At 40.6% G+C, this 12,025-nt stretch overlaps 1 protein-coding gene across 1 annotated transcript in view; it reads right to left on the bottom strand.

Moving 5' to 3' along the window:
* APCDD1 (APC down-regulated 1) overlaps window positions 1-12,025 on the bottom strand; it is a 53,073-nt gene that overhangs the window by 36,930 nt on the left and 4,118 nt on the right. Inside the window, exon 2 of the mRNA XM_061595306.1 lies at window positions 2,529-2,712. Within this exon, the coding sequence (XP_061451290.1) occupies window positions 2,529-2,712 (184 nt within the window). The remainder of the gene's footprint in view (window positions 1-2,528; window positions 2,713-12,025) is intronic.

Below are 12,025 nucleotides of genomic sequence, written 5' to 3'. Positions count from 1 at the left end.
GGTGTTCTCAGCTTCTTCAACACTCTCAAACCCCCTCACCACGTTAAGGTGTGCATCCTCTTTTTTGTAGGGCAGTACAATCTCTCAGAGAGGAGGTCTCCTGCTCCCCTGGTGCATTCACTATAGCTGCTCAATTTCCCTGCTTTTTAATGTTTGATAGAAATATTTGTTGGCTATAGGTACATTCTTAAACAGCAAGGGTTTTTTTGCCTATTAGTGAATTTAGATTTGTAGGCAACTCTATTTCCAAGTACTCACACCACTATCTGTTTTCCACAATGGAGGCTATGGCTGTAGAAAGCACAGTGGATCAAATGCTACTGCCAGCAGTACCCACTGTAACACCTCAAAAGGATGACGTGGAGTGGAGCTGGCCATAGATCTGCTCAGTCCAAAGCTTATCCACTCCCCAGAAACAGACCTAATCCATGCCCCTCACCTGCACAAGCCTGGAGCTAGCACAGCAGAATGTGATGGAAAAGCCACCACTCTCTTCTGTTTTGGTTAGCATGAGCTGGCAGGGCTTTGGATATGGCAGTTGATCCCTCATACTGCTCCCAGCTAAGGTTTAGGATTGCTTTGCCTGTCACGTTTAGAGTACACCCACTGTACTTAATGGAGCTTAAGTTAGTCCCATTGATTTCAATGGCTCTACTCAAAGCATGACTAACAGAGCAATCTAACTGTGAGAGGAAGCCAGTGTAAGTTGTGCTAGAGCAAGAGAAGCCAGCGTAAAGTTCTTCTGCATCCAATTGCCATTCAGGAGTCTCTGGGTTGGCTGAACGTTGGCTCAGCCAGGCGCTGCACACAGGGACCAGAAAGTAAAAGCCTGCTCTCCCAAATACCCCTACTGGGGAATAAGCCCTCTCCATTGTGATCTATTGCAATATTTTCTGAGATTGACCTTTCTCCCGGCGTAACTTTTGCCTAGATTGGGACCTGCAGGAGCACTTCAATCACAAGTTGAATGTGGCCTAAATCCCCTCACTTCAGCCCCTCCCCAATACGCCCCAACATGCCCCTTTTTCAGGCCTTATGTTCGCTCCACTTGGTCTGGTCGCAGTTGAGCCATCTGGGTCCTGACTCAACTGTACTAAAGGGCTTATACCGGCATAGCCCAGCTGAGCCAGGACCCAGCTGGATATCTGCCACATCCAACTTCCCTCAGCCCAGGAAGTAGAATCATGCTCTAAGTCTAGATCCAATTCAACAGCTTTTTCTTTTTTTCTTTAAAATATGTATATCTAACATGAATAAGTTGCTGTCAAAGCCTTTAGACCTGAAGATAAATATTCCCATAATCCTAATAGATTTTCTACGAGCTCTTTCCCATTTTATTTCTGTGTGATAATGCAGTTATTATTTTAAAAGACTGGCAACACTTTTCAATATAGTTCTACTTCCATGGTGATTAAATCAACAAGGAAAAGGACTGACCACACCTGCCTGGCTTCAAGCAAGCAAAGTAATAAACATGCTTTAATGTGTTTATAAAATAAACCCAAACTATAACACTGAAATATTTGTATAAAGCTTATAGTTGCAACAAAAAATGGTTTATAAGCTGAGCGCTTGCTAGTCTGCTCGTTTTCTGCAAGTAAAACAGATTCCCTCCTAAGTGATGAACTTCCACATCTTCTCCCTGAACTTTCCAGTAATATCTGTGGAGGATTTGAAAGAGGATTACTGCTTGCTATTCTCACTAACTTCAGTGGTGGTTTTGCCTCAGTAATGACTGCAGGACTGGGCTTGAAGGGAATCTTATATCCCAAAGAGCCTTCCTAAGGAAATAATTGAGAGCACACAGCTGTATATTGCAAGCTGAGACTACCAAATAAATACCTCCCTCTAATTGAATATTTGTAATCTCAGATAAGCACTTATGCATGCTTGGGCTTGTCAACTGAAGCTTCATAATTTCATTTTGTTAATGAACTTCGTTATATATAGATGTCACATGATATAGCATAAAGCCAAATTTTAATCACTAGCCCTCGCAAATAGTATGATAAGCATATGACATATGAACAACATCTGAATAAGCAGACTATTTTCAACTACATTGTGATTTCCAAAGTAATGAAAACTGAAATTATCTGGAACATCTTACTTTTTTTAAATACAGACAATAGTCACAAAAGTTTGCGGGTTAATTGTGTGGCCAGAAAGGCTTCTATGTCCATAGTACAGTTTTCAGCCTTCCTCACAACAGCAGACTTCCTGTGTTATAATACACATTTATTTTAGAAGCATTTTTTTAGTTTAAAAAGCAGCATCATGTGGTACAGGGAGGCTGCTGCATTGAGGGAAACAAAAGATAAAAGCCCTCTGGGTGCTTTAAGCTTGTTGTGAGTTTCAGTGGGTTACAGCCTACAGAAACTGGTCGAGAAGAAAGCAGCTATACAGTATGCTATCCTCCTCTTTTATGTATCTAAAGCACTTGGCTCCTACATTAATGTCTATCAAAGCATTTTAGCATTTTGGGGGGGCCTATATAGTATGATCATCATGTTTGTTGATATCCTTACCCAGTGGAGACCCAGTGTCCTTCAATGGTGGGAGGCATTTGTACAGTGATGCGGGCTCCATTATGGAGATGCTTCAACATGTGATGACACTGCGACTCCTTGAAAGTTCGCCATGCACTCTTCTCTAGCGATCGAGGGTGTGACCTACTGTCTGGATGAAGAAGTGCAGAACCTTCTCCCAGCCCTGTGAGAAATCAAATATGAAGCATGAAAGAAATCTGGTGAATATGGACAATTAAAATGGTTTGTGATGATATAATCAATTTCACTTGGTAGTTATCCGATCCAAAAGTCCCAGGTTATGGTCTGAAGCCACATAAGGCCAGCTCCCTGCTGAAGCTAAGCAGGGTCAGGTCTGGTCAGTGCCTGGATGAGAGACCGCCTGCGAACCATATGTAAGCTGCCTTGGGTTTCTATCATGAAAAGAAAGGCGGGTATAAATGTAATAAATAAAAAACTCCTTTATGAACTGGCTTTGTACATCTGACATATTTAGGGTGGAGTCTCACATTATGTTCCTATGCCTGCACATCAACACAGTGTATTTTATCACATAAAAATAGGAATGGAAATTGGAAGCATACTCTGAGCAGCTTCCTGACACTTGAATAAAGCCAAAAAACACCGGCAGAAGTGCATACATCTTCGTACATGAGTATGGGCCCATATATATAGAATAATATAATATGGACATCAGCCCTGGAAACAGTCAACAATTATTGAGTATTTACAGAAGGTTTGGAGACAATGCTGAATTCTTACAGGACTGAAGTATATTATTCTCTGTGCCCTACTCACAGGGGAATACGTATAACTGCACATCTACATCTAAGAGATATCTTAATGCAAGGAAAAATGCTTACTTTATTATTTTAAACAAAGCAAAATACCAAAGGATACTTCTGACCAGGTTTATCAATAACAGCATTGTTTGTCATTTCAGAAGTATTCAAACTCGCCCCCCCCCCATCCCTCTTCAAACTTGCACATTCCCTGATTTACCTCAGTAAGACATTACTTTACACAAGCTGCCAGGTCCTGCAACTTTACATACTATATTTTCAGTTTTGGAATCTACTTCAGTTTCCAACATTTAGCACAGCCACATAGATTCACATGGCATGAGCTGCTGTTCCAAAGGCCCATGGTCATGCTAAGTCTGTTAAATGAGGACTGAGGCAACATCAGCTAACATCATGCTACCCTGGGCTCCTTCTGGGAGGAAAGCCAGGATATACATTTAAAAACATATATAACCACACATGCAAGTGTGCACAGACATATAATGCACATTCCAGAAAACAAATAAATTTGGGAAACATACAGATACACAAAGGCTGGATGTGTGACCTGATTCTATATGAAGAGCTACAGTATTTATAGCGCAATCTTAAGCATGTTTGCTCAGAAGTAACTCCCACTGAATTCAATGGTGCTTATTCCCTACAAAGTATATTTATTTATTTATTTATTGCATTTGTATACCACCCCATAGCCAAAGCTCTCTGGACAGTTTACAACAATTAAAAACGTTAAAAACAAATATACAAATTTAAAAACACATGCTAAAATGCCTGGGAGAAGAGGAAAGTCTTGTCCTGGTGCCGAATAGATAACAGGGTTGGTGCCAGGCGCACTTCATCAAGGAGATCATTCCATAATTTGGGGGCCACCACTGAGAAACCCTCTCCCTTGTTGCCAGACTCCCAGCTTCCCTCGGAGTACGCACCCAGAGCAGAGTCTTTGATGTTGAGCATAGGGTACGGGTGGGTTCGTGTCAGGAAAGGCGTTCCATCAGGTATTGTGGTCCTAAGCCATGTAAGGCTTTATAGGTTAAAACCAGCACCTTGAATTGAGCTCAGAAGCATACAGGCAGCCAATGAAAGCGGGCCAGAATCAGTTTTATATGTTCGAACTGTCTGGTTACCAATCTGGCCACTGCATTTTGCACAAGCTGCAGCTTCCAAACCATCTTCAAAAGCAGCCCCACATAAAGCACACTGCAGTAATCTAGCTTGGAGGTTACCAGAGCATGGACAACTGAAGCCAGGTTATCCTGTCCAGATAGGGGCGTACCTTGGTAGAAGGCACTATGTGCCACTGAGGCTACCTGAGCCTCAAGTGACAGAGATGGTTCTAGGACAACCTCCAAGCTACGAACCTGCTCCTTCAGGGGGAGTTCAACCCCATCCAGGACAGGTTGGACATCCACCATCCGGTCAGAAGAACCACCCACTAGCAGCATCTCAGTCTTATCTGGACTGAACCTCAGTTTATTAGCTCTCATCCAGTCCATTGTCGCAGCCAGGCACTGGTTCAGCACATTGACAGCCTCACCTGAAGAAGATGAAAAGGAGAAATAGAGCTGTGTGTCATCAGCATACTGATGGCAACGCACTCCAAAGCTCCAGATGACTGCACCCAACAGTTTCATGTAGATGTTGAACAGCATGGGGGACAGAATTGACCCCTGCGGAACCCCATACTGGAGAGTCCAGGGTGCAGAGCAATGTTCCCCAAGTACCACCTTCTCCAACCCACCAAGGAGGAGCAGAACCACCGCCATGCAGTCCCTCCCACTCCCAACTCAGCCCATCTTCCCAGGATACCATGGTCGATGGTATTGAAAGCAGATGAGAGATCAAGGAGAATCAACAGAGTCACACTCCCCCTGTCTCTCTCCAGACAAAGGTCATCATACAGGGCGACAAGGCTGTTTCCGTGCCAAAACCAGGCCTGAAACCCAACTGAAATGGATCCAGATAATCAGTCTCATCCAAGAGTGTCTGGAGCTGGCCTGCCACCACTGATCCAAGAACCTTGCCCAAGAATGGAACATTTGCTACTGGCCTACAGTTATTAAAATTTTCTGGGTCCAGGGAGAGTCTCTTCAGGAGTGGTCTCACTACTGCCTCTTTCAGGCAGCCAGGGACCACCCCCTCTCGCAGAGAGGCATTAATCACTTCCCTGGCCCAGCCGGCTGTTCCATCCCTGCTAGCTTTTATTAGCCAAGAAGGGCAAGGATCCAGCACAGAAGTGGTTGCACGAACCTGTCCAAGCACCTTGTCAATGTCCTCAAGCTGTACCAACTGAAACTCATCCAAGAAATCAGGACAAGGCTGTGCTCTGGATACCCTGCTTGATTCACCTGCTATAACACTGGAGTCTAAGTCCTGGTGGATACTAAAGATTTTATCCTGGAAGTGCCTAGCAAATTCATTACAGTGGGCCTCTATTTAGGGTAGAATCATAGAATAGTAGAATTGGAAGGAGCCTATAAGGCCATCAAGTCTAACCCCCTGCTCAATGCAGGAATCCAAATTAAAGCATACTGTTAATCTTAAAATGGTGTAATAGGAAAACTATTTACTGGTATCATAAATTGCATACTTGAACAATTTGTATCATGTCTATACTACTGTGTGAAACAGAAAAGTATGTCAAAAAGTGAATATAATCTTTCCTTAGATGCTTTATGCATACAGCTGTCCAGTCTACAGCTGTGTAGAAACATAATTCTTAGCATATACCAGTCCCTTTGTTCCTATACTCCACTGGTCAACTAGCCTACTACTGTGAATCAGCGGATAAAGATTAGGATTGAGACGTGGGTTCAAATCTTAGCTCAGTCAACAAAGCACGGGGAGACTTTAGGCAAGTTGTTGTATCTCATCCTGTTTTCCATCCATAAATTGGTAACAGCAAGTTTGCTACACAGGGTTGTTACAACAAATCATTTCAACATTCTAAACAATTTTGATTGTTTATATATTTCCTTGCACGTCTCTGCACAATGAGTAGAGACACACTGCACCTCTTTTTGAGATCCTTGCTAATGGGGGTCCCCGCTTGTTACTCCAGTGTCTGGAGAGTAAGTCAGATTTAGATTTCTCTCAGTTATCCGACACCAAATACAGTCTACAGTAGGGTCCCACCCATATGGCGGGTTACGTTCCAGACCCCCACTGAATGGCGCGCGATGCCTGAAAACTGCCATAAAAGCGGAACAAGCACCGTATGAGTGGGGCTTTAGTCTTATTGGATTTAATGAGACCGCCGCATTAGTGAAGTGCCGTAAAGCTGGGCCCTACTGTATTGACTTTGTCACCAAGAACTTAATGTGTGCCTTTGAGAATCTAAGTCTGTTCCTGTCTATATAGCTTTGCCCCTTCATCTGCATACCTTTCCATTTCAGCCTCATGCTTGAGTGTGAAAAGAGTCTTGGAGGCCAGCTTTAATACAGATGCAGATATGAACAAAAGGGTTCATTATATAACCCTATGGCATGTCCACTTAATTCCAGGTAATACTATCCAATTAATCACTGTATGGGAACAGGAAAGTGTCAAGTTCCAGTCGCATCATTATTTTATATTTTTGCATGCTTGCCTGCATATTAATAGGCCCTAAATACACTTAACAAGGAATAAGTGACCATTTTCAGACATTAGGCAAAATAAGTTTACCATGACATTAACAGGCTGCACTGAGCCTTGGGTTCATATGCTGCTCGCTCTCTCCTTCGCTTGCAATGACAGGCAAGCATTTGTTATTTTGTCTAAACCAACAAATTGTAATTAACATTAATAAACATTAACTATGGATTGTTTTGAAACAGTGTTAATGTTAACCAGCTTGTCAACTCAGAGCAGAAGCAAACATTTCTCAATTCCTCCTCCCAGCTGTGTGGGAGGAGAGCAGGGGGTAGCGCATGCACTCAAGGCTTGCTGTGGCTTCTTTACTTCACAGTAAACTATGTTTAGCATAACATCTTAACTGGGCTGTGGAACTTACTTTCAGGCAACTATGCATAGGATGTTACTATAAGATTGTCAGTTAATATTTCCACTACAGTAAATTAATACTTTCTCCATTTGGTTCAATAAACAGAGTTCTTGTGAAGCCTACAAACATTAACTTTGTTATGACAATATTAATATGAAGATTTCTTCTCTGTAGCAAACTTTTCAAGTGGAAACTTAAAAGCAGATTGCCCCTTTCTAATTGTATTTCTGACTACAAATGCTTTTATTTCTCCCAATGGAGTCAGTAGAAGCCATTCACTTTAATGAAAGAAAGACTGTTTCCATTCAGCCTACACTTTTGGTCTCTGATGCTGAGTTGGCAGCCATGCACACAGCATGGAATATATAGCTGGCAAAGATCAGATGCAAATGCACATCCAGATGTTATCTAATGCATGCAATCCCCATCAGTGCTGTAAAGTGTAAATAGGAATGCATCTTCCCACATTTTTTTATATTGGTAGGAATATACCCATTATTTCATAGAATCATAGAATAGTAAAGTTGGAAGGGGCCTATAAGGCCATCTAGTCCAACCCCCTGCTCAATGCAGGAATCCAAATCAAAGCATTCCTGACAGATGGCTGTCCAGCTGCCTCTTGAATGCCTCCAGTGTCGGAGAACCCACTACCTCTCCAGGTAATTGATGCCATTGTCGTATGGCTCTAACAGGAAGTTTTTCCTGATGTTCAGTCGAAATCTGGCTTCCTGCAACTTGAGGCCATTATTCCATGTCCTGCACTCTGGGATGATCAAGAAGAGATCCCGGCCCTCCTCTGTGTGGCAACCTTTCATATACTTGAAGAGTGCTATCATATTTCCCCTCAGTCTTCTCTTCTCCAGGTAAAACATGCCCAGTTCTTTCAGTCTCCCCTCATAGGGCTTTGTTTCCAGTCCCCTAATCATCCTTGTTGCCCTCCTCTGAACCTGTTCCAGTTTGTCTGCATCTTTCTTGAAGTGCGGAGACCAGAACTGGATGCAGTACTCAAGATGAGGCCTAACCAGTGCTGAATAGAGGGGAACTAATACTTCATGCGATTTGGAAACTATACTTCTGTTAATGCAGCCTAAAATAGCATTTTCATTTTTTGCAGCCACATCACACTGTTGGCTCATATTCAGCTTGTGATCAACGACAATTCCAAGATCCTTCTCACATGTCGTATCGCTGAGCCAAGTACCCCCCATCTTCTAACTGTGCATTTGGTTTATTTTTCCTAGGGTAGAACTTTGCATTTATCCCTGTTGAAGTTCATTCTGTTGTTTTCAACAGCAGCGGAACCAGGAGCCTGCCAGCACTGCCAGGGAACTGCAGCATCCAACTTACCTCAACTCGGCAGAAGGGCAAGTTGTATTGCGCCCCAAGTTTATTTTATTTATTTATTGGATTTATTATCTGCCCTTCCTCATAAGGTCCCAGGGAAGGTTACAATATAAAAATATAGTATCAAAATCAGTTAAAGCAATTTACAGTCAGAAGAATATGATGGGTCCTTTAAAAAACTCAGATGTCAACCTTTAATTGAGTAAGGATCCTCTCCCAAGATTTAAATTGTGCATGGAAACATTTTGCATTCAATTTTTCAAAGACTTAATTTGTACACTTTATGTACCAACAAACAAAAAACGTTCAAGACGTGCATTCCGATATATAATGTAGGATCTCGTTATTTAAGTAAGAGAGGATTTTAGTTAGTTAGTTAATAAGGAGCGCAGGTTTACAATATCTCAAGTATTATATTGCAAAAAGAAATTAGATAACAAATAAATGTAAACAAATATATGAATTGAAACACTATGTGTATGCTCTTGGAGCCTGCAATTATGCCCTTTAATCTCATTTACCACAGATTTCCATTTTCAAAATTAACTGATGAGATGAAAAAAAAAATCCAATCAAAATTCAAGTGGCATCCTTAGTTTAATAAATGCCTGTGAGAGATGTAGAACAGTATTGATCCAAGTCCCAATTCTTAATATTGGTTACATTTTTAACTTTCTGCTGGAGAAAGGAAAGGAGCTGTGTTTCTAATGAAGTCACCTGGAGAACATTTTGTTATAGAACAGTCTATAAATACTGTAAACCAATAAATAAAAATAATCATATCACAAAACAGTAACAGTATTGCACAAACACATTCCAAGCAACTGAAACATGCAATATATTTTCAATGCTCAAATATTTTACATTATGTACTGTACTTGAAAAACTCAATATGGCTTCAACAAGTTCTACCTTGGGGAATTAAAAAGAAAATAAACAAACATAAATTTATTGAACACAAAAAAACCTAATAATACAGAAACACTGCAAGGCTGCTATGTCTCTTCTATGAATTTTTAATATTTGGGGTCAAAAAATGACATTTAGAAATAAATTAGGCAAATTGTTTTGAATCCACTTTATTGCTCATCTTATTAATCAGAGTTTCTGGAGCAATATGATTTTAGCATTTGACATCTGAAACTTTTGTGGCTTTTTCTATATGTAGAGAAAACCACGATAATGGACAGGTTCCAGCCACAAACCTCTTTTGACATCCAACAGGGTTTATTTTGATTAATGAAGGTTTTTTTAAAAACGCTATCCCTGTATTGTTGAGATATATTTATGATGCAATATTAGTATGAATCTAAGTCTTGAATTGCATTTTACTTTTACTTTTACATTTGATAAGCTAACCAAACTTGACTTCAAAAAGGTGTGCTAGAATTTTAATGCCTATTTATGTAATCCCATTTAATACACTCCTAGATTGCCAGATGCTGTCCAGCTGGCTGTGATACAGCTATGTGATATCTTGACAGCATTTCTTTTCAGTTGTTTGGCTAGCTGTTGACGAATGCTAAGGGGTGCTTAAGAGGTTAGCATAGCTAAACTAAGTAAGAGTCAATATATGACAGTGTAGCCCAAAAGGCCAATTCCATTTCAGCTTGTTTTAGTAGAAGCAATATATCAAAGTGTGGGAAGTAATATTAGCACTGCGCATCACCGATAAGGAAAAAATGGAAATGAAATGGACTGCCTTCAAGTCGATCCCGACTTATGGCAACCCTATGAATAGAGTTTTCATGGTAAGTGGTATTCAGAGGAGGTTTACCATTGCCTTCCTCTGAGGCTGAGAGACAGTGACTGGACCGAGGTCACCCAGTGAGCTTCATAGCTGTGTGGGGATTCAAACCCTGTTCTCCCAGGTCGTAGACCAACACTCTAACCACTATACCACACCTGTCTGGAATTCTATCCAGTTTTGAACACTGGTTTTTATGGATGATGATAACTGTAAAAGCAGAGGTGGGGAACCCGTAGCCCTTCAGATGTTATTGAACTTCAATTCCCACAAACCCCAGCCAGCTTGGTCAATAGTCAGAAATTGTGGGAGATGTAGTACGGCAACAAATGGAGAGCTACAGGTTCCCCATCCCTGTGATAAAGGATTTAGAAGAGAACAGAGAAAGAAATCTACAAAACAAATAATAAAAGGAATGGACAACATATTGTATTCTTAGAACTGAGAAAGTTTAAAAACATAAGCCCTTCTAGATCAGACATGAAGGTCCATCTAGTTTATCAACTTGCATACAAAGCAAGAACTCTTCTTGGCATTTGCCAACAGGCACCTGTTATTCAGAGATACACAGCCTTTGAACATAGAGGTTCTATATAACTAGGATAGCTAATGCCTATTGATAGACCTATTCTCCTTGAATTCATCCAGTCTTGAAAGTCGGTTAAGCCAGTGGCCATGAGTACATCTCATGGCAGTGATTTCCATAAGTTAATTACACATTGTGTGAAGTTCTTTCTCTTCTTTATCCTGAATAAATTTTACAGGGTAACCCCAAGTTCCCATATTACAGCAGAAATTAAAGAAGTTATGAAAATGCATGTTTAATTTACAATCTGTCTAACCAACAACATTCAAGGTAGCTTCAATATCAAAAACACCTGTATTAAGTATTACACACATCTGTACCATAATTAAAATAGTTGCACTAAAAAAATTAGGGTAAAGATCAGTTGCAACCCCTCATATTAAACACAATGGGTGGTATTCAATGCTAGTCCTACTCAAATAGACCCACTTAAGACACAATTAATTTAGATTCATTAATTTCAGTGCATCTTCTCTGAATAGGACTTAGTTGAATACAATGTTCCAGACAAGTTTTACCTATCAGTGATGCATAGTGCTAATATCCACTCTGCGGCTGGATATCTGGTCTAATGCTGAATATCTCAAAAGCTATGTGGGCTCATAAGAAAGGAATATGCTCTGAGATACGCTGACAATCTTACAACTTGATCCTAAACATGTTTATTAAAAAGTAAGCTCTGCCAAGTTCCTCTTAGTAAATAGGTTTAGGATTGCAGCCTTATATTATTTTCTAGGAACAGGATGCAAAATGGATTGCAATTATTAATGTATTACAGAACATAAATTCATTGTGTCTTGTTTTTACTGAAGGTTATACTTATGTTATAAGTTAGGGGGGGAAATTGAGGCTGTAGTCTTGTGCATGTTTACCTGAGTGTAAGTCTCATTGAGTTCAACAAGACTTATGTCTGACTAGACTTGCATAGGATTATAATGCATAAGTAGTACATACATTGCATAAGTAGTTTGGTAAAGGAATATTCTCTCAATGGCAGTTATAGAATCTCCTCTCCTAAAAGCTTTAAGGCAAAGC

Source organism: Rhineura floridana, chromosome 1 (assembly GCF_030035675.1).
Source record: "Rhineura floridana isolate rRhiFlo1 chromosome 1, rRhiFlo1.hap2, whole genome shotgun sequence".
Taxonomy (NCBI): domain Eukaryota; kingdom Metazoa; phylum Chordata; class Lepidosauria; order Squamata; family Rhineuridae; genus Rhineura; species Rhineura floridana.
Note: the sequence above shows the minus strand (reverse complement) of the source record. Positions and strands in the feature narration are given on the sequence as shown.